We start from the raw sequence: 22,759 nt of genomic DNA, 5'->3' as shown, positions 1-22,759 counted from the left end.
GTTATTTTCCAGCCTTCCTTCCTTCCTTCCTGCCTTCCTTCCTTCCTTCTGTGGCAGTTCCTGGATCATCTGGACGTGTTGTAGCACTTCGAATCACTTGACGCTATATCACACTGCTCTGCTTTTTTTTAGATTCACAATCACTGTCACTAACACTATCCACTCGAGAGACGAACGATCGAGAGAATGACGGTAAATTATCGCGGTGATTTTCGATTAAAATTGAGAAGCGCGGCCGCGACGAAGAAGACAGGCGAAGTGCGGGTCTCGCGCTCCAAAGATGGCGGTCACCGGAACCCGCTGAACATCGCTGAAGAAGATGACGAGTGAAGCGAGTCGGTAAAGCTGGACGCGCGACGATTTTCAGACCGGACGCTCCGTGCGCTTCGCTCGCGCGCATAACCTTCGCTTTTCGAGGCACTTTTTCGAAGCCGAAATCGAGGCAGAAAACGGTGAGTGGAATAACAGAGTACAGAAAACGATCGCTCGTTCGCGGATCAACGACGCCGACAATTATTCGTACGCGACGCTTTTCGATCCGCGATCAAAAATGCACGAAATTGCGGAGCGATTAGCGACACGTCTTCGCGCCCGAAGTTCCACAATTAGACTGAAGTTGATCTCTTTAAAGATTTTGGCATGAAGCAATCGAGAGAACCAATCAGCGTCGCGGAAAAGCTGCAACGACGATAGCTAAATCGCGCGTTTGTTTTAAATAGGAGAAATTAATAAGAGTTTCATGATTAAACAGGGATTTTTATTTAAAACACAAGTCAAATATACATAAAAATTTATTTCAAAATATGAATGAATGCATATTCCTAAATAATTTGCATCTAAAAATCTTTATACACGATTGAAAGTTTCTTTTCTCTATAATTTGAGCTTTACATATTTTAGCATGTTGAACTCTGCATTACGTTAGTTTTATACACATTAAACTTATTGAAGCTATTAAACGTTTATAAAAAATTAATTTAACTTCTTTTCAATAAGGTTTAAAAAAAAAACTTTCATAAAATTTTTTGTGAGCAACGCGCTTTGATTATTTTTACCACAATGTTTGACGTGTTATGAGTGGACGAGTGATCTGTGAATTTCTTAAATCTTCAAAGATATAAATAATCAACACAGTTTAATTACTTGATATTATATGAGTATTACGTAAAGCATGTCCCGGAGACTACATTGCGTAATTAAATAAGTATGCGCGTAAGGCTACGAGGAGCGGCAATCAACGCTTGTTTTAATAATATACATATAGCTAAGATGCCGTCGCTTTAATTGAGCCGCAATTACACTGCAATTGTGCGATTGCGCAATTAAATGGTGTCCCATTCGCCGCGATAAGATAACCGCTTTGGACGTCTTGCGACTCCCGAGATGAAAAATGCAGGAATTCCCGGCTTTCAGCTCGATTACTTTATTCATGGCTCCGGTTCTTCATTGCCACAATTTTCCAAATTACAATAATTAATTACTTGAAGTTAAAATACATCGCTATTGTAAATTGGATACGTAAGGATAAATATTTTTCATCAAGATGAATTGCAGTTACTTACAGTTCTTCTAAAATACTAAAAAATGTACAGGTGATGAAGTTTGGTCCCTTAGACGAATTAAAATATCTTTTAAATGTACTTTAGGCACTTTTTTTTTTACGTATGTCTTGTTTGCCATTAAATTGACTAGGTTCCTATTTATTTGCAAGAAATTTGTGACACGCTTTCGTGACAGTGAAAACGTGAAACGTGTGTTAGAATTGTTAACTATCATGCTGCTCGTAATTATTTCTTGTGGTGCACAGCCGGCTGTAAGTTTGCAGAAACAGACTTATAACTAATAATTCTTTTTTCAGAATTATCGTTAATAAATGTATATATGTGTGCACTGAGAGACAGATATGGCATTAACCACGGCGACGGCGGTTAGCGTATGACACTATCGTGATGTCGACTTTCACACGAAACCCATAGTTAATATACCGCGACCTTTAGATCCGGCCCAGGAGATGGAGATCGAGAAGACAGGGAAAACGGTGGTGGGTGCGTTCTCTCCCTCAATTCTCGGTGGCTGTCAACGGCCGGCGTCTCGTGGTATATTAACTATTGGTTTCTCGCGCAAGGATCGACGCACATCACGATAGTGTCATGCGCTAACCGCCGTCATCGCGGCAAATGCCATATCTGCTTCTCAGTGTACGTGTGTGATCTGAGTATTTCCCTCGTTGCATCTCGCTCCGTAACATTGCTCATTCAATTTTGCAAATTACATTACGTCACGAAGCATAAATTGCTCGAATTGTTTTCATAGCGCGAAGCAATCTTCTTCCCGTAATAACAAAATCAGGAAAAGGTTCCCCCACGCTACATGTGCATATCTGTTTGTCTTGTGCGATGATTTCAGTTCTATCTCAGATTTACGTTTCAATTATTCGACGCAGTACGGTTTGTTAATGTTATATACAAAGACAAAAGCTAATGCCAAAAGTAGCGATCCGCTTAAATCACCTAATGCCGTCAAGTAGGGGATCGCCGAGTTGTCAGGATCGATTTTGTACCTCCACATCGCGTGAATAATTATATGCGCAACATACAATAGAATCATTACCTGAAAAAAGAAAAAAAAAGAAAGAAAATTTCTCGTTACCGCTGCAATTCCGTTAAAATTAAAAATCGAAGTAGTTCAACAATTGCATTACTTACTTGTACTACAGAAACGACTATGTAAGAGATTACGAAGTAGGCGTGTAACTGGCAATCGCCCGGATTTAATGCGTCGGCGATGAAGACGAAGATTAGTTGACCAGGGATCGCCATAGTAACAAGTAGCCTAGCAGTCTTGGCATAGGGTGCTGATAGTGAAGAAATTTGAATATAAATTATGTTAGATATACTTCCTATTTAAGAAATACATGTCCAAGAAAATATACTTACACCCTACGAAAAGCGCGGTCCACGGAAATACCCAAATTTTGTCATGCGGTGGTAGGATTCCCATGATAGAAGATTGATGCAACATAGTTGACATTCGAGACGCTTGAACTGATACTAAATTACCGCCGATTCCGTTAATGACTGGTTGAAAGGCTTCGGATCCTGGAAACTCGTTGATCATTTTCTCGAGAACTAATCCGCCTCCACTAAAAAATATAATAGTTTATTAATAATTCAAAGATAAGAAAAAGATTAACTTAAATATTTCAGAACAAACAATTAAGATAAAATTTCAAAAAAAGATAGAAGGTAAAATATGATTTTTACTAACCCACTAATTAAAAGGGCAGACAGAATAGGGACCCAGCCGGATTTTAATACATTTCTGGTATACTTGTTCTTCAGCACGATTACAATCCAAATTGGCATAAGCACTATAAACACTGCGAAGACAAGATATAACACCCATACTTCTTCTATTCTAGTATAAAATTCTGACGCGATGGTAGATAGAATACTAATAGACACGACGTCGCCGATAGATGCTGCCAATGGAGTTGCCAGATTATCCGGATTCATTTTGTATCGATAGGATAACATAATCACGGCGATCATGAGAAAATCTATAAGAAAAGAAAAACAGTTTTAATAATTTAAAACACTAATAAAGTACATTTTGTTTTAATACATTTATAACAATACTAAAAAAAAAAAGAGAGAATAGGATTAGTTTATCTGACAGTTATTTTAAAGTTTATTAGAATATCCCGAGCAAGAAAATATTGTAAAATATTGACAATGAGTAGTATAAATCAAGAATTTTTAAAATACGATAATGCACTAATGCATACATTATTTTTATCGCACTCGAACGGAAAAGTTCCTGAGACGATAACAAAAAAAAATATTCACGGTGCTAAAAAAAGAAGCTCAGACAGTGCTATATGGCGAATAACGCGTGCAAAAAAAGCACCGTCTACTCCGGTCGGGCATATAATTATCATTTATGATCCGGTATCGTGAATAAAGAAGATAATATCTGTTAATATAATGCATGGAATCGCGAGCTGCGATAACAGTCGTTGCCAATGTTAATTGTCGGTAAATGACGAATGGTTACCTCAAGGGAGTGTCGATTCGCGAGAGATTAGTCTGTAAAAGGCTATTAGCGCGTCGTGCCGGTGTTTAATGAGCAGGCCGCGGTGAGAGGATAGCTTACCTAAGATAAAGCAGGAACTGGTCGCCGTGCACATGCACGAGACCGCCAGCAGTAACGCGTGATTCCATTCGAAATCGTTCCCGTTGAACATGCCCACTATCATGCCGAACAACGACAGACAGACCGCTGCGACTATTGCCTGAATCTGTACCAAGGCGATGTTCCCGACGATCATCTTGACGATCTCCCGCCGGCTTTTCATGTTGCCTAAGTTTGCCTGGGTGCATAGCCGCGACGCCAAGCACATATCGAGATTACCCTTTAGACCTTGCAAAGCCGTAGTCAGAATTAGTAGTTGAGGGACATTTACGAAGGCAGGCATGTCCTGAAATTAAACATACCGACGTTAAAACATATAATGTAAATTTATTCGCACGATGAGTATAGATTGAAAAATGCTAGGTGGCATTAGTATGCGCGAATCGTAATATATATAATAAAATGGCACAGATAGGGCTCGATTAATTAAGTAATTAAATAATTATTGCATTTGTTTGATTAAGAAAAAAAAAAAATATTTCAAGGCGTTACCTATATAAACCTACGATAACACTTGAGTACTTTGCCCTCGATGATTGAGAACAGGTTCTTCAACAAAACGCAACGATTGTCTGTAATCTTTCTGAAGCCTATATGAAATCGGTGTCAAAAATGCAGTACTCGAAGTGTTTATGCAATCGGTGCTAAGACCATATTCCACATCGCGTAGCCGATAAAATGTATCGATAAGTTGGAAGATTAAATATTGGAAGAAGCGTTAATTTCGACACCGTTCTCTTTTTTTTTTTAAATTTTTATAAAAGATTGATTATCTTGAAACAAATATCTTTATTAAATTATTACGTAAAGAAACAAAGACGATGAGTTGTAATGTTCAAGAATCTGTTTCGAGGAGCCTTTACCTTTGCGATGGTGAGGACACGACCGGCACCAATGGTACCCATACCAGCGATGAAAAAGGGTATCGATACTTGAAAGATCGTGTGAAACCATTTTTCGTTTCTGATGTTCTTTTTGTCGTGACCGTTCGGATCCTTATAACGTTCCGCGTCGGGGTCTGCGGCGTCCGACGAAATCGTGACTATGGAGCTGCCGCTGGAGAGAGATCCGTTTCCATGTCCTCCGCCGGGCGCGTCTTTCTTGTCCGTTTTATCACCGCCGGATGTCTTCAAGCCGGCTGTCGACGCATGATCGGTACATGTTAAGTAAAATCCCACTCAGTAGACAGTCGGGAATATTCAAGCGGAGTTCGCAATGAGTATCCTAATTATTATCGTGCTACAATTGAGAAAAGCGATCAAGTAATTTGTTGAATTTATTCGAGCACTATAATTACTGGCTACAAAGTTTCTTTATCTTTTCTTTTTTTTTTTTCTTTAATTAAGACGCGAAAAATAACGATTTGTAAGACGTCATGAGGCAACACTTTCAGACTGTAATTAACTCGCGCAACTATAATACGCTTAATTAATTTAATGCGAGATTTAAGGTAGGCTCACTGACGATCGGTCTCCCGATGGTTGTCAGCATTTCCTTGCACTGTCATTCTTTCGTGAACAAACTCGTGTTACGCGAACGTTACCAAGCGGTCTAAAAGTCTCTTCCGCGCGTCAGCGTTATAAACTGGCGCGAGTTTATGGTACTCTGAATTCCGTGGGACGGATAACGAGTAAAAAAAAAAAAAATAAATCATCAAATTATATCGCGACGTAATCGTTGTAATCGTTATTGCGTTGTGTGATCTTTCCCCACCATATCCGCGAGCGATTTGTCACACCGCGACAGCGACAACGACTACTTTATTAGTTTCCTGCGAGCGCGAAATTAACGCGAGTTTCGCGATGCGAAGCGACACGAACGACGGTGTTGTCCCCCGACGATTATGTCGCTCGGAATTTACCAGGCTTTAATTGGCGCCGGAAAAATTCCGTTGCATCAAATAATAAAATTACAGCGTGAAAATGTTATACTAAAGAAAAAAAAATATGTACATTTGCACGGTATATGCGCTCACTTTAATAACGATAAAAGTTCGTCAAATGCGTGATTCGTGTAATTTTCACGCTAGCACGATATCATTTAATTTGCATGAATGCGCAACTATTATTTTCAGTTGAAGGCTACAATTATATTTGGTGACTAATTTTTTAACTAAACAATTGACACGCCACTCGGCAACAATAGCAGGTAAAAATTACAGCGGGAAAGATATCGTGCGAAATACGATAAGAAATTTTCCAGATTTTCACGTGCACGGAATTGTCTTTGAACAGCGTTCGATTGTGTCGTGTCATTTCAGCGATCTGTTCTGCCATTGAAAATATTATCCTTCGGTTTACCGTTGTTAAACGCATTTTGAGCGAGATAAAAAAAAAACTGCGAGGGTACGCCTTGTATAAAATTGTAACTGCGTTATAATTGTATTCAAATAAATTCAAACTTCAATGCCACAGCTACGGGTTATGCGGATACGGTCTTTATCTTCGTTAATTAATTACGATAGCAATCGAAACCGATCGATACATTGGCGTAAGGACAATGTATTTGTACGCCGTGAAATATCTGAGCCGGGCGCTCTCGTTATCAATTTTTCAGCGACCTTTATCGTTCCTCGTTAACGGCGCGTAAAACTTTTAAGTATTTAATTATCTCGCACGTGCGAGATTCGGTGTACGGCCGCGTTCGGGTCTTAATCTTGACCTTTCTTACCGGCGACTTTCTTCACGAAAACAGGCTCTAGATTAATGTCCACGTTCAGCTTTTGGTCATTGATCTTGTCGTCGTCGAATTTCAGCGTATAGGTGTCTTTCGTATTCGGCATTGTCACACGGGGCGTAGTAAAAGCCTCATCCCTGATTCTGTTACTATCGTTAACCGGATGCGCATCGCTGTTTTTCGACGTGAGATCAGTACCGTTCGCCAAAGTCGGCTCAGCCGTCGAATCCGGAAAAGCGACCATATCTGAAAGGCAACAGTTAATTTAGTAATCGTTCTGAACTTACTAAAAATTATTTTTATAATAGAAAAATTGAAATAAAATAGCTGAAAGTATGAAAGTTTCGCTAAGACGTCTCTGTAATATTTGCGAAGGCTGACTAATTTTCTTTTGCACAATTATAATAAAGTTCAGAATTTGTACATACCGAATTCGCTGCTGGCTCACGGTATTACAATAGCACGTGCGGTGAACCTTAGGATCAACCTGCGACAATCTCACGTCTGATCGGCCTGTTTGCGCGATCTTCGACCTACAAAAACTAAAAAATGCGCAATCGCGCGTTACAAATTGTCCGGGATATCTAAAAAAAAAAAAAAATAGTTTCTCAGGTAATCAAACGGATTTGCACGCGTTATCGGAAACTCACGTATTAGCGATTTTAACACTGTTATCGTATTTGCGGTTTATCGTGACTACACGAAGCCACCGCAATTGCACGTCTACTTGTCAAGACCATCGTGTTTATCAAGAAACAAAAGAAAAAAAAAAAAAGAAAGACGTACTTACAGATTAATAACGGAGAATATAAAAATGTTTAACCAGAAGATAGGAGAGGTCAGGAATTCGAGAATCGTGATTATGCAAGCCCACCGTTTTCATAAAGTGTAATTTAAATGTCGCGAAACTTTTATGGCCGCTTAATCGATAATGGAACTTTAAAAACTCGTCGCGCATTTACGCCGCGAGACACTTGCGGTGGCAGACAAAATCGATAGTGTAATTCATTTTATTAGGTTTACTTAATCGACGCTGTAATTGATTATCAACGAGAACCGTCATACAGAAGCGATCGATACGCTAACCGTGATTAACATGCAGTTTAACTTGTGCTTGCACAATATGAATTACGAGTCGTTCATAAAACAGAGCATTATCGCTGGCACTCGTTTCCACCTATTAAAGCTACGAGGAAGGAGCTATTAAACGTCTTTAAATTAAAAATTGCATAAAGAAGCAAACGTAGCGACTGGTACGCTCTACAAAGCGGAATAAATATTGATACTCTTTATCATCGTGATTAAATGGCGAATAATTAAATTATTTTTTTTTAATCATATATAATACTTTGTATTTCTAGAGCGACGGTCCGACTTCCTCGAACTTTATCAGTTCTTAATTATTAAGCGGCAAATACAATCGCGCGATTATTATACAATTTAAAACGCACCTACAATATATTTGTTAATTTCGGTAATATCCGCTTTTCTGCGTAAAAAAAAAATGTCGAAAAACTTTTGCGTGCACTTTACAGATTAAATTTTTTCTATCTTTATTTGTTTCGTTTCTCGCGAGTGCTTTTTTTTTTTAAATAAATAATACGAGGAAAAATCTAAAGGTATCAATGTTCATCAGAAAATAGTTTGTCGCGTGATAAAACAAAAGTAGTTTTTCCTTTGGGATCTCGATCTTACTTATTAATAGTAAAAGCAGTGATATTTTGTCTTTGGTAATTGATAGCGGTATCGTTAATCAAGCCGTGGTTCCTATCAGCGAGCGTGGTGGAGTCTCGACGGTTCAGGCACTTCGTAACGCAATATGCAGAATCAGCGGGAGCGACGCGACTTAATCCGATCGTACCTTTGGGGTGATAGAGGCAACCGAATCTCTCTCGCGACGCGATTTAATTTGATCGCACGTGTCGCGGGAACTAAATTACGCGTGCGTGTGCGAAAAAAGGGACGCGTGCGCCTTATACTACGCCCGGCCTACGGAAGATTCAGCAAAAACAGATAGAAGGCTCGGTTCGAACCGAGTTAATTGCGTGGACGCGGTGTAATGAGTTCGAGACCGATTGTTAACTGACGGGTTAAAACGGCGATAAATAAAAACTTATTAAATAGCGGAAGTAATAAGTAACGGGGAAAGTACGGTAATTAACTTTTTTTCTATTCCTCGAAATTTCAGTGGGCTCGCTTAATTTTGATAGATCGCTCGCAACGTTAATTACCGCCTTCAATTCGACGAAATAAGTAATCGATGATCATTGACTGAGTTTGATGGATCGCTACTTTTAATATAATTTGTTTCGATGTGCGCTAGGCGTATTCTTATAAATATAACTTTATATGTAACAAAGATAAGCGTGATAATTATGATTATTCTTTTATGCAATTATTATATAATTAAATGTAACGCTAGTTTAATTGCGAGGAAGCGTATCAATTTTGTTATCAATTATACATTTCAATTAAACGACCGGGAAAATTACTTTATAAATTATTGTTGTAATTAACAATGAAACATTTTACGTTGTGACACTATATTTTAATTTTATCCGATATAATTCTTTCACAAGAGAGTCAACAGATAAATAACATCCTTCTACTTTAGACTTTGTTCAAGATAACTTGCGCACTGAAAATTGCGGTTTCGTGAGAGATAATCGTTTTCTACGTGTATTCTTTGCATAGATTATTCGTCATTAAGAGTTTAAGATGTTTCTTTGTTTTGTCGTGAAAAAAAGAAGGTACGGCTGCGCGCATACTTAAAAAAAATTAAATAAATTAAACTGTATCTTTACTAGTTTTTAAAAATTGTTTTCTTATCGACTGGCTATTTAGTTTTGTATCTATTTGCAGCTTAAAGTTAAAAGAAAAAAAAAAAACTTTAAAGCGCCACAAATTGTGTGCTATAATTGTATAACCATAGTTACGCAGTTTCACTCGTTTTATATTTTTTTCTAGATATATAAAAGACTGTCACTTTTTATGTGCCGAGTAATTAAATAATTAACTGTTCAGCGCAGATAAAGATTCGCGTGCACTTTCGTGGAGACCCACATTAACATGCACTTTTCAAATCTAATGGAAATATTACTCGTTTTCACTACTTTTATCAGCCGTCCATCTGTCTGACTGTCGTCGGGACTTTGTGATAATCCAACAACAAAGCTCTTAGGATTGCACCGTCGCTGATAAAAGGTGATAATGCGGCTTTTTACTTACGTAGAAAGCTCACATCGAATTTGCGCCAGCGTGTCGAAGTTCGCCGATGTAGCCCTCGTTTCTGGAGTGTTCGTTGACGTTGGCGACGGTACCGGCAATCCGGTCGACGGCTTTGATGTCGGGTCGCGAACGGGTATCTCACACCCCCAACGTTCCACGCGCGTTCCTCCGCAAGACTCGCACGAAGCCGTCCGCAACAGGTACGAGCACTCTGTTAAGATTTCCAGCGTTATTAAGTGTTACAGCGCACCTGGGGGAAGAAGCTTCTTGCCCCGACGTTAGATTTTTCGGAGCGCGTAGGTGTCCGTGTGCCGCGCACGGTTCGGCTTGACTGATAAAAAGAAGCCGCACAGCTCGATTGTTAGCGCTCCTACTTGTACTCGGGCGCTCGTGCGTCTACCTCGTCGTGTCGACGTATGCACGTGCGCTATCTCGTCGGCGGTAGGTGGGAGCCCGATCCTAAGGTGAACTGCGTGTGCTTAAAGATTGATTCGCGATTTGCTCGAAATTTCCCACTTAACTCTTGGTGCGAAGCATCACCGACCGGGCTCCAGGGAAGCGGAGGCTCTGTCGGGAATTACGGGGACGTACCCGCTTATGCAATTTTACGGAATCCGGATTTTCTCTTCCTAGAATGTAACAAACATTTGACGTATTATATGCCCAACATTTTATGGATTTTATTATTTATTGCAGAGATTTTTTTTTTGTAGTCAGTGTTGTAAAATGAGGTTGAAAATGTCTACTTCGTTTTTAAGTAACAATGTGACAAGTAATGCAATTTTTATTTAATTTTCTATTACGTCAACATTTTTGTTAATTTCTTTTTTTTTCTGGCACGAACAGCGTTGATTGCTAGTCATTATTGTACGAGTTAAATTAAAAGGTGATGATGAAGTTTACTTACATTATGAAACATAGTATATGCGATAGTTTTTACATAATTAAAAACGTTGAAAAGATATTGCATTATTCTCAATAAATTTGTGTAACAAAGTTAAGATTAATCGATGAATTTAAACGTAATACGAGATTTCACTATTCACTATTAATAATCCGGAAATTTATGTGACAATAAAGTGGAAATACCGTTGATAAATTATAATCACTTAAACGTTCATTTTCCTACTAATGTCAATAAATGATATAAAGCTAATTCGATTTAATAGACTTAAGACCGCTAACTATTATTCACCGACTTGACGTAAACGCTCATTAATATTCCTTTAGAGAATATCATTTTTTCAAAGATAGACAGACGTACGAATTATTTATATATTTTACAGGTGCTTGACCGTTTAAAACGTTTCGCAGGAAGATCCTCGCCTCAGCCTCTAAAAGATCTTTAACAGGCGACGGGTTGTGTGCCTAACATGTTTGAATCGCGTGCCTTCAATTATCTTTGGTAGCTAATTCCGAATGCCGAGCGCGTGAACCTTTTATTACCCGCCCACGGCGACGAACGTTGACGATTATTACTTAAGTGTGACGTAAGCGACATCGAGTTATTTTCGTCACGGCGAATAATTAATTAAGTTTCGATGCATTTATTTTGAATCGGCCGTCAATGCGACGTAAAGAGTGAATCACGAAGTCGTTACACTGTTACATGAGCGACGCGGGACGACAGTTTTTAATAAATATTTTTTTTTACGGACAGTAAACGGACGTACGAACCTTCCACTTGACTTAGACCTTCGCGATGCACTTGACGAGACTGAAGTTACAAGGAAACTGAGCTGAGGCATACTTGCTACGAGCAACGAATAAGAAACTAAATATTTTATGTCCGAGGCCAGGCTCAACTTGTAATTGAGAAAAAAGAGAGGTCCTTTGAAACAATAATGCTAAGCGTGACGAATCGACGGCTTGCTAATGGTGCCTTTATAAATTCTTTTTGTTAGAGAAAATGTATCAAGTTAAAATCGGTTACAAAAGAAATTGTATAAAAGCTGAAAATGCATTCAGTTAATTAAAATTGCTGTTCAACAGTAAAGTTCTGAGGAAACTTTAATACCGCGAGGTAAGTGAATAATGGATTTCCTTTCAATTCACGAAAAAAGAGAAGCGACTTCATTCTTTCTTTGACGTGCATATTTTTCTTTGTAATAATAAATTCGCATTCCTTCAAGAATGTGCTTTTTATCAAACCTTAAAAACTTAAAGTAGGAAAATAATTTCTTTTTTTTTTACTTACGATAATTATTTAAAAGAACTGCTACTTAATGGACTTTCGCATAATAAATATGCCTTTTTTATGAGGCTAATCTCCTTGGTTGTGAATACCGTTACGTCTATTGTACCGTACATCTTTTACCTGCCATGATCGACCCATCAGTGGTCACCTTTTAAAGTAAGAATATGAATTAATAAAATAAAAGAAATAAAGAACAAACGTTTAATGCAGTAATATTGTAAATAAAATTTCCACGAATATTTCAATTGAATAACGCATTCCCATGAATTGTGAATTAAAACGTGTTACAAATAATTTATTAAAAAATCGTTAAAAAACATTATGCCAAAATATTGCAGTACGTGACGAGTGAATTACCTTGTACACATTTGCTTCAAGTCCGCTCATTCATCAACAATGTATATGAGCCCTATGTTTCCGCGTGTGTCTTATGAATTTTATATTGTATCGGCCGTGACGTTCGGCCACGCAATCGGCAAACTAGACACGCAGTTTTACGCAATACTCACGGCTGCCTCGTAACCATCAAAAATGGGGAAACACCGTGTCCGGGTGTCGCATAAGTAATCGTAAATCGTTTCCATGCGTAATTACACGCGAGTGATTACGCGCGTGTCGTCATCCGGCAGCACCGATGTCATTTTGCACCGCGAATAATCATTAACAACAATTGCACCTGTCCGATTTAAAGTCACAATTTTGATTGGCAATTATGTAGCCTGACTGGAATAAAAAAAAGCACAGGTTTAAAAAAGAATATTTTCTATTACATGGTAGACAATTTTTAATAAGCAATCTTATCATAAAAATTGTATATATTACGTGAAAGTCTTACGAATATTAATAAATCCTGATTTATTAATACAGAATTTGTAATAATAAATTTTGTTACCAGTTAACATCTCGTTTCCTCGTTCATTTTTAACTCTTTATGAAAAGAAAATTATGTTAGGGAAATAGAAACTGAAGAGATAAGGATCTGTTCTAGGAAAATTGTGCACGTCAGAAAAGAACTCTGGAAATTCAAAAGAAAAATTCAGCGATTAGTCAACATGAATTTCTATTACACAATAAAATGTTTAATTGTAAAATTTACTTACGAATAATACCCAGAATGATGAAACAAATATTACGTTGCGTTACTTAATAAATCTATAAAATTGCCATTGATCTTCTGCTGTTCTTATCATTCCAGGCGTTCGCAATTAATTATCAGAAGCCGTAGCAAAGTTTTATGCCGAAAGAGACGAATGTAGAATCGAGTAACAACTCGGTTACTTACCACAAGTGTTATCCAAGAAACGAGTCCACTGATCGGAATTGTATCGGTATTGATTCACAGCTACAATTGCAATGCGTATCGCATGTCTGTCTGGAAGAAAGTGCATCCTCTCGCAACAATTATCGCTCAACAGGAAGTTACTTTTTCACGTAATACTCCGGACACATTATCAGAGCTACGCCCGGTTTCACCAATGCAAGTTAATTCAATCGGTCGGTTAACTTTCAGGACTGCAACTGCCGGACGTAAAAACGTCGTAAAAAAATTTATTGGTTTGTAAAACGTCATATTAAAACATCAGTTGCAACCCTGAAAGACAATCAGATTTGATGTACTCGCGTTGGTGAAACTGGGCCCGTAATAAATTAGGTTAGCATGCAAACCTTGAATGTACCACCTGTTGTTGTAGACAGCGATGAGCACTCACTGGTGCCGTAGCGTCGATTGATTCGCGTACAAACAATAATAAGCTTGGAATTATTCACAGCCATACTTGGGCTCATTTATAATATTATGATTTCGGGTTAGACGCGCTTCGAATAAACTTCGATGAAACAAGCGACGATGACTACCACGGTCATTACTATGCTCGGTACTACCACCTGTATTTTTCCTGAACGCGCTGCGGGAGATGGCGCGAGCGCCGCGAATGGTAAAAATGCAGATTGGTAGCATTGAAAGCAAATGGCTGTCGTTCTTCAACCGGGAACTCGACGTAGCGGACGTAGCAGCCCTTGATCAACGAATATCGCGACGCATCTACCGGCTGTAAGCTCGTAATGTATTAATATCTGTAATATTCGATAAGACAATCGGTTTGCGTAATATATTTTTTACTCATTAAGTGCGTAGCGCTCGAGAAGGACACGCAAAAGTTGGCGCACGGGCGGCGTACGTACGCTTGCTCCGTGGCTTGCGCGTCATCGTCGCTTTCATATTTGTCTATCGGCTATCAAGCGCGTTAGGAAGCTTTCAGAATTAATTATATGTGTTCTTTTATAATGCAGAAAGTTCCTGCGGCCGGCCAAGACGTTTGGGGGAAGGTGGGGGAGCGGTGTGCATACATTAAAAAAAGCAGTAATAGCGTTTGCTGCGGCGACGGCGGCAAGCGTACGTGACTTTTTCTCTCCATCCCCTCCACCGGCCGCCGAGTACGAGGTAAGTAGTGGTGGGGCGCGTTCCCTGTTCGCTCTCCCGCAATCGTTGGTAACTAGCGCTCCGCGATACATGTGTTGCGGCGTTTTGTGTATGATTCGACGCATATCACCTTGAGGTTACACACGCTAACCGCGGCTGCTAAAGCACATGCTATATCTGCTTTTCAGTAGACGACTCTCGCAATTGTAACACCGACACATCGAGACATTGGTCTTCACCTGCCGACAGTCAAGGACGTCGTTCTGCACTAAAAATAATGTCGTGTGACGAATTAAGATGTCGGCCAATGCGAGCTACCTTTTGCGACGATCTTTGGGCGAAAGATTATTCATGAAATTGTAATTATTTATATTAATTTTCATTTCTCGTGTTCTACATCTGTATTCTTATTACACGTTGATTAATTGATTTTATATAATAAAGATATTTGCTCTCACGAGTCTAACCTCGTAGTAAATGGCAAATAGCTTATTGAAAAGCATTTTTATTTTTTTGTTTAGGTGGAAATCCAAAGAAAAAGCAAACATATCGCCGTGTGAGGAAAAAGGACCACGACCCGACATCCAAGTCGTCTCGGATATCTTGAAAGGAGGCCTCGAAAAGGCAGTTTGCTTCAGGAAAGCAACCTCAAAGTAAGCATTACTTTAATTAAGTGTACATTTTTGTTTTAACAGTAAATATTCTCTCAAGCTCTACAATTAAATGTTTTATTTTTTTGTTACAGCGTCATGATGGCTGTAATTCCTGCTACACGTCGTATTCTTGCTCCACGTTGGATTCCTGCAGCACGTCGGACTCCTGCTGCACGTCGGACTCTTGCTGCACGTCGAATTCCTGCTTCACGTCGGACTCCTGCTCCACGTCGGATTCCTGCTTCACGTCGGATTCCTGCTGCACGTGTCGGACTCCTGCTCTACGTCGGATTCCTGCAGCACGTCGGACTCCTGCTTCACGTCGGACTCTTGCTCCACGTCGGACTCCTGCTTCACGTCGGACCGGTAAGTACAAAATTTGTTTTTTGCAATTGCTTGAAATTGCATTTCGCTGTCGATGATTCGCGCGTATATGCGCAACTTACAATACACTTTGCAATCGTATTTGCTGAAGGAAAATGAATCTGGGGGTATTCGCCGGATTTACCGCCGTCTACAGTACGTGATAAAGCAGTTGTAAAATTTGTTTGCACTGCATAGCAATTGATGTGGCAAGATACTTAAACGAGATAGGTACGACTTTCGCAATAGTGATATAAAAGATTTTCAACGATAATAAACGTCGATAACATGACAAAAGTATACCGTTAATTATCTGAATTATTATTATTGTTCAGAAATGTAGGTTGTAGCAATCTTAAATATGTCATTGGGTCATGACGATTGGTGACGTACCTCGCCCGTGTTCTTTACGTAAACTCCGTAGTAAATTATAAAATGTTTTAATACACATTACCGTATTTTACCTTGAAAAACCGTCGCAGACACTCGAAATTCCATTGCCATTATCTAGGAATCTAGATAATAACTGTATTTGGATGATGGATACTATGAGAAATTACGCGGTGATAAAATTCTTAAAGCAAGCAATGATCGCGCACGCTTGTCTTCCGCTCGTTTCGTTTCATTTCACCGCGATGCGGCACGATAATTAAAGCTGACAATACCGGTTACTCGACAAATATAAACGTAAATAACCAAATATTAAGATTAAGTGTCACGCGGCGTGATTATCATTGTGCTAACTTTTAGGACACGGTACGCTGCCCCGTCCGTATAATTTTCCGCCGTTTATTTTATAATCGAACAATGAATTAGATAATTGTTCGCGTTCCTGCCGTGAAACTTTCCGTGTAAGGTTCACTCTCGCTCGCAGCGTCGCACGGTAATTCTTCACGGTGCGCGATAATAATAATATTTGTTGTATAACGTCATTGTGTCTGTCGATCTACCGCCCTCGTACACGTAATGTAATTTTGCAGAAACGTTTATCTTTTTTTTTTCTCTCTCGTGCGGTAACGAAGTGAATTCGACGTATCGAGTATGTATTCAAGCCCGCGTAGTTTGTAATTCGACGCATGAGATTGGAATTTTTCGCGCGTTATTGTACCATTGATAAGATTCTTAGACAGGAATAATACGTTCGGAAATGTGTAAGGAAGATGCTTCGGCGGAGGAATGAAATTTTACCGCACGTTCCAGTCGTGTGAAAGAATTTATATTACTTTCTTAGAATTTTATAATTATCACGGTAATTAAATAAAATTTTTCTACTTCGGAGCTGGGGAGTATTTAAAAAAAAAGACTCTTAGGAATACTTGAAAAAAAAAAAAAAATAACCAGTCCCCGTGTCGAAATAAAATTTTGCGTAATTTATTTTTGTTGTTGAAATTGTTGCTACGTTATTTTCTGCCAAAGCGAGTCACGAACGCGCGTTTCCAGGCTTATTATGCAAAACAGGAAATAGTTTTCTGTCGCGTGTCGTATTAAAGATTTTTAAAAGTGCATGAGAAATGTAATCGCGTGTCGCTAGACAGATCTGGAAGAGGAGATTATATTACCGGATTTTTTTTTTTATTATTTTTTATACGACGTGAGGATTATTCGTAATTGTGACGTAAATGACTCAATGATTAATCTCTTTTTCCATTGTCACTTACGTCGGTTTATCAGACATGTGATTTATCGCGGCTTTTATCGATACTCTTCTACTTTGATGTACAGAAGTGTCGTTTATTCGATAACTGGTTCACTCGCTTAGTATTATCTGGGTTAAGCAGATTGTTAATACAAAAAGTAATAACGCAATTTTATTTCCAAAAGCGTTCAACGGCGGGGGGGGGGAAACTCGATATCCCTATTATAAATTATATATATTTTTTTTTTATTTTGTTACAGCTGCATCCACTTTCAACGAAAGTGTCGTTACCGCCGAAAATATTAATTATACGAACCGCAGCCGGTTGGTTCGTCGGTCGTCCCGGGAGTTCGTTGAGTATTCGGGCGGAATTTTTTCGACTTCTTTAAACGCGAGTACCGAGTATGAACCGCGCGAAATTGACAATTGAGTAATATTCGCGAATAATAAAATCACGGTCGGAGTGTTCGCGAGTGACTTGTGCGCGGAAGGACGACTCGTCACGTCCCATCTGAGAGGAGGAGCAGGCCCGGGACGGGCATCCTGCATCGGCGGAGCAACTTTTAAGTAAGTATAAATATTTTAAATAAAATCTTTAATTAAAAAAAAAAAAAAATTTTTTTTATCAACTTTATTAATTAATTGGCACGTTTATATTAATGTTTTCTTTTTTATGTTACAGTCAACTGCAGAACTCGACAACTCCGCTGATGCTCATGCAGTGTTTGGTAAGTCGCACGATTTTTTTTTTCTCATTATTTGTTATTAGGGTCCCTTAAAAAATAGCGCGCGCGTAGGTTTCTTCCAGTATTACATAAAATTCCGTCGTTACGTAAATCAACTTGCATTACCATTCATCTCGCAATTTGCTTAAATTCGGTATTCCTGCAGCTGCCTCGTTTTGCATTCGTCCCTCTTTCCGTCTCTTGGTATTTCCGAAATACGACGTCGGGGATTTCCCTTTCGAAGTCGTCTATAAAAAAATCTTTGGCTCAGGAAATGTGGGTGGGATAAAAAGAAACAACGAGCTTAATGTTTGTTAGACTATATTATTGGACGTGTCCAACTATTCTCGGCTAACAAATAATATTTATCCGACGAACAATCTCTATGAACTTACAATGTAATTTTGATTTTGAATATTTTGATTTTGGATTTCTCCTCCGCTTATACCGCGCCTTTCATTTCCCTCTCACCCGCATACACACTTTGTACCCTCAGTCGCTCGTCGGCGATTAGGCCAACGGGCCGCCGCCCCCCGAAAAAAAAAAAAAAAATGTGCACGAATGAGAGATATATATATATGTATAGGTAAATCGCACAGATGCACGCGAAAGAAATTACCTCTATGACGAAATCGTCGTCACGATCGTACGTGTTTCAAAAATATCTCTCGGTCGAAGGTAAAAATATTTTTATTATTTTTTTTTTTTTATTTTTGACACCGAAGCACAGCACACTCTCCGTCCATATCACATATCTAATTTGTGTAAAAGAAATCTCGTTGCCTAGCGGCCCGGCACTTTACGTATTAAATTTGCATATCAAATATCTTGATCTATCTCTTCTCCACCCATCGATTAGGCTCTTTAATTAAAATACAAAAATCGTCGTTAGGTATATAAATTTGTAAGTGAAGTGAGGTTTACAATATACTGGCACACTGTTCTTTTACACAAACCAGTTACAGAAGACGCGTGCACTCTCTCGCAATAGTTTCTCATTCTAATTAATTTAACCACGCATACATCACCATGTTACTCTCAGTTCTTTATATATATATATATTTATATTTATATAATTATCTATATATATGTATATATCTCACAGATATAAATACACAATAATTCTTAATCTCAGTTAGAGCGCGTTAAACTTACCGTACAGCTAATATCGTTTGTCACTTTCTGAAAATACCAAAACGAAAAACGTCGTAGAGAATACGGTATAAACGCTATAATTATACTATCGCATAAATATGTATAAATATATACGGTAGATGAAAGCATTATAATAGGAACGTTCGTTTTGCTGCTGTTCTTACACGCTAAATTATCGTTACGCTTAAGAGTGGGAGGGGTAGCGATTACCGTAATAAATCGATCGATATCGTCTCTGTTTACGAAAACTCTCGTGTCGCGTACAAAAGCTTACGTACGATATATCTGCGTGTGTCTTACCGATCTAAAAAACGTTGGCAGGGCGTTTTGAAAACTAATTTCTCGTCGTCGAGAAGGACTTTGGCAATAATTGTACGACAGGACTTCTTCAATCACGCGATTCCGTCCTATCGCGAAGATAGACTCGCGGTTGCGTTCTTCTTTCCTGGACAACGTTAGAAAAAAAAGAAGAAAAAAAATATGAGTAAGAATGATCGTCTGATCATACATCTGTTTATACATTCCGAGTCTGAAAAATATTAGGCGTTCCAGCCGCTTTGTAAGAAAAAAAAAACGCTGCCTTTTATTAATTTACATTCGTCGCACAGTTGCGCAGTTACGAATTAGGCAATTTATCTCCGTTGCACACTTATGAATTTTGATAATAAGATATAAGAAATACTCCGCGGTGTCGAGAGATAAGACCGGAAAATTATGAACTTGTCACACAACTATATTGCAGTCTTTCGATAGCGTCGCGTTGCGTACGTCTCGCGATAACTGTATCCTGCAAAGTAACGTAAAAGATTACGGTAACTCTTCACGGTCAGTTTTTACTATGTACATATCCTAATTCGCATTACGACCGGTATATTTAATAATTCGTCACGTGTAAGTATGTGTGTGTGCCTCGATCCGATATCGTCACACTTGTACTTTTTTTTTCTTCCTTTTTTTTCCCCCTTTTTTTTTTGTTTTTTTTTTCCTTTTCGTTTAGTCAGTAGACAAGTTTAATTATGCTATTCCCGTTGTCGGTCAAGGATAGGAGTATCTAGGGACCCTGAATTGTGATGCTTACGATCGTATTAATTTAAGTATCTTATCGCCTTGTCGGCTAGATTTCTTTTTCTTTTTTTTCCTTGCGGTATCGCTCTCCGTCGATTAATCACTAATTTTGATTATCCTCGAAACTTACACATTGTACATGTACATGCTTTACGTATTACGTTCCTTAATTTCTACATCATCTTCTTAGTAATACTTAAGTTTAGAACATCGCGCACATACGATCACGTTTATTAAATCGACGAGCGAAAAAAGAACAATAGGGAAAATTTCTTATTTTTTTTTTTTTTAATTAAAATCAAGGACGCATCATCTTTTAAGAGATAGCTCAAAGTAAATTTTTCTTCCAATGACAAATATGACAGTTCTCTCTTTAAAAAAGTAATTATAGAAGACCGCTAGTTAATTGGTTTCTATTCTTTCCTCAAAGTAGACTCAAAGCTGTCCAGCTTTGTAAACTTGAAACGAAACGTATTCGCTATTTGCGTCAAAGCCGAATAGAATATTCGAACGGATTCTTATTTTCCCGAACGAGATTCTCTTTCACGTGAAATTGTTATGTAAATCGGGCGGCGTTGTTTCGATACCCCTTTTTTTTTTTTTTTTACGCTCATCGATCGAGTGGCGTGCATCGATATGTGCGCGCACGAATAGGATACGGTTGGTCCAGTTCTATCGGGGCCGTCGTTGTTCGACGTAACGAGTCTATTCCGACCGGACTAAACCTGACGTGTCGCTCGATAAAGCTCAATTTAGGAACCTAGCCGTTTACAATATAATAGGAACTGAATTTTTCTTCGCGCGACGCGAAACCTTAGTCTGCCTTTGCCGCGCAAGGTCATCTTTGATAAACGCCGCGATAACCGCGAGCGTTTCATCGCGCGAACGCTCCGCGCGCGTCATCTCCCCAGATGTCTGACAATAAGTGAAGATAAATTTGTAAAAATTCAATGCTGAGGTAGCCACGCGATTCCTGAGGACTGGCATACCGCACGGTTACGTCACACGAAACGTTGTCACGGCCACGTACGGCATTTACGGGGTGTCGGAGATAGAGGCTCGGAAAATTTCCAAAGGCGCGCTCGTAGGAAACAAAGAGACGCGGTGCAACGATTGTATTTTTCACGATTTTAAACGACGCAATTTACTTCGCGGGAAGAAAAAAAAAAAGGGGGAAAAAAAAGGAGCTTCTGCGAAGTTGTTATTTCATAATTTATTGTGTCTCGCGATTAATTTCTTGTGCAAATAAAAATTAATCGATGAAGTATGGACCGGGGGAAATTTAATTTTTAACTCGAAACAGACACTGATAATTGGTGAAATACAAGGCTTATCCTTGAGGAAAATTTATTAGGCATTTTCATTTTATTATCTTACGTATTTTGTATGCGTAACGTGTTTAATTGGTGCGTGTAGTTATATTTTCTAAGGTCGTTGTTATCACGTATTTGGAAAAGTTTATCGTGACCGCTTGTTGCAGTTTTCCAAGTTATTAATAGATATAACCAACTAAGTATCGCGAACTTATTGTGGTTAATAGCGTCGTCCTGCGTTCGTTATCATTTACGCAAAAAAGAAGTATAGCTTTAAAATAAAAAAAAAAATAAAAAAAAAAGTAATTTCGATATATGGAACTAAAAAAAAATGTGGCGTCGCTCCTTCGGTGACTTCAACGTAGTATGATAAATTTTATTTTATTCCCCGTTGATCGTTGAATAATAGTTTACTTTCTTTTCGAAAACGGCTTTGCGAGCAATCAGATTAATCTTCAAATTAAGATTTCCCTAAGATAAAAAATTATTGACAAGATAAACTAAATTAATTAAACGGAGGCGAATTTATCTGGATTTAATCTTTCGATAGAGAAGCGTACGAAGCATTCGAAGTATTGTATATATATTCGCGCAATGAAATCTCAAACTTCAACCCTTCACAAATCCCTTGAAGCTCCGCTCTCGCCGCTTTATCACCTTTCCTGCCTTAAAGAGACGTACGGAAAAAAAAAAGAAAAAAAAGAAAAGAAAAAAAAAACGTGACACGTGTCGCTCAGGGATTCCGGCCTCTTCCACGTTTTCACGTTCCTCTCACGTGGCGTCAACCCTAATTTCACAAATTCCGCGGTGTTTTACAAACTTTTTTTTTGCGTCGATTCTTCATGATCGACGCGCCTCACCCATCTGGCGTCGTCCGTCGTTGCGAAAGGGACCGTGAAGGTTCCAACAATAGCGCGTACACGAGCTAAGCCGACGGCGGTGCAAGATGGGGAGATACAGAAGCAAAATCTTATAAAGGATTTCCAAAATATTGTGTAAATCGGCGAGAAGGGAGAAAAAAGGGGGAGGGCAGCTCGCCAGCTGAAAATTTGGGGTGAAATCCGTTGAAATGGGCGAAACGTGTGCACCCGGCACGTGGACGCGGCGCTAAATAAATAAAGAGTTGTACGCGCGA

The 22,759-nt window shown here is 38.8% G+C and overlaps 2 protein-coding genes across 7 annotated transcripts in view; one reads left to right on the top strand and one right to left on the bottom strand.

Moving 5' to 3' along the window:
- Window positions 1-1,118: 1,118 nt before the first annotated feature.
- LOC139110588 (solute carrier family 41 member 3) lies at window positions 1,119-14,163 on the bottom strand. Of its 5 annotated transcripts, none has more exons than XM_070670431.1 (14): window positions 13,961-14,163; window positions 13,578-13,667; window positions 13,131-13,310; window positions 12,653-13,018; window positions 12,296-12,443; window positions 10,099-10,727; window positions 7,299-7,412; window positions 6,865-7,116; window positions 5,058-5,332; window positions 4,156-4,480; window positions 3,268-3,559; window positions 2,937-3,142; window positions 2,706-2,854; window positions 1,119-2,610 (listed from the first exon to the last, which is right to left on the bottom strand). In XM_070670431.1, exons 8-14 carry the CDS (start codon window positions 7,112-7,114, stop codon window positions 2,431-2,433), a joined length of 1,677 nt encoding a protein of 558 aa, XP_070526532.1. In that variant the 5' UTR covers window positions 7,115-7,116; window positions 7,299-7,412; window positions 10,099-10,727; window positions 12,296-12,443; window positions 12,653-13,018; window positions 13,131-13,310; window positions 13,578-13,667; window positions 13,961-14,163; the 3' UTR covers window positions 1,119-2,430. The 5 variants fall into 5 exon arrangements, with proteins under 5 accessions (XP_070526532.1, XP_070526531.1, XP_070526530.1 ...); XM_070670430.1 differs by having other exon boundaries at window positions 13,188-13,310; XM_070670429.1 differs by having other exon boundaries at window positions 12,653-13,310; window positions 13,396-13,667.
- A 695-nt stretch (window positions 14,164-14,858) lies between these two features.
- The window catches only part of Qm (geranylgeranyl pyrophosphate synthase quemao), a 36,380-nt gene continuing 28,479 nt past the window's right edge, over window positions 14,859-22,759 (top strand). The window contains exons 1-5 of one of the 2 annotated variants that reach the window (XM_070670457.1): window positions 14,859-15,073; window positions 15,236-15,367; window positions 15,460-15,733; window positions 17,627-17,933; window positions 18,049-18,094. In XM_070670457.1, the coding sequence (XP_070526558.1) occupies window positions 18,077-18,094 (18 nt within the window). In that variant the 5' untranslated portion in view covers window positions 14,859-15,073; window positions 15,236-15,367; window positions 15,460-15,733; window positions 17,627-17,933; window positions 18,049-18,076. Of the gene's footprint in view, window positions 15,074-15,177; window positions 15,368-15,459; window positions 15,734-17,626; window positions 17,934-18,048; window positions 18,095-22,759 lie in introns of those variants that run through there. The other variant, XM_070670458.1, reaches the window with a different exon arrangement.

The sequence above is a fragment of the Cardiocondyla obscurior genome, linkage group LG21 (assembly GCF_019399895.1).
Source record: "Cardiocondyla obscurior isolate alpha-2009 linkage group LG21, Cobs3.1, whole genome shotgun sequence".
Classification (NCBI taxonomy): Eukaryota; Metazoa; Arthropoda; class Insecta; order Hymenoptera; family Formicidae; genus Cardiocondyla; species Cardiocondyla obscurior.
Note: the sequence above shows the minus strand (reverse complement) of the source record. Positions and strands in the feature narration are given on the sequence as shown.

Excerpts from the sequence above, each read along its gene's own strand:
- LOC139110588 (XM_070670429.1), bottom strand. The coding sequence starts at position 7,114 with ATGGTCGCTTTTCCGGATTCGACGGCTGAGCCGACTTTGGCGAACGGT. Across the intron at positions 2,855-2,936 it reads GACCGCGCTTTTCGTAGGGT|CACCCTATGCCAAGACTGCT; the intron begins GTAAGTATATTT and ends CTTCACTATCAG. Across the intron at positions 2,611-2,705 it reads TAGTCGTTTCTGTAGTACAA|GTAATGATTCTATTGTATGT; the intron begins GTAAGTAATGCA and ends TTCTTTTTTCAG.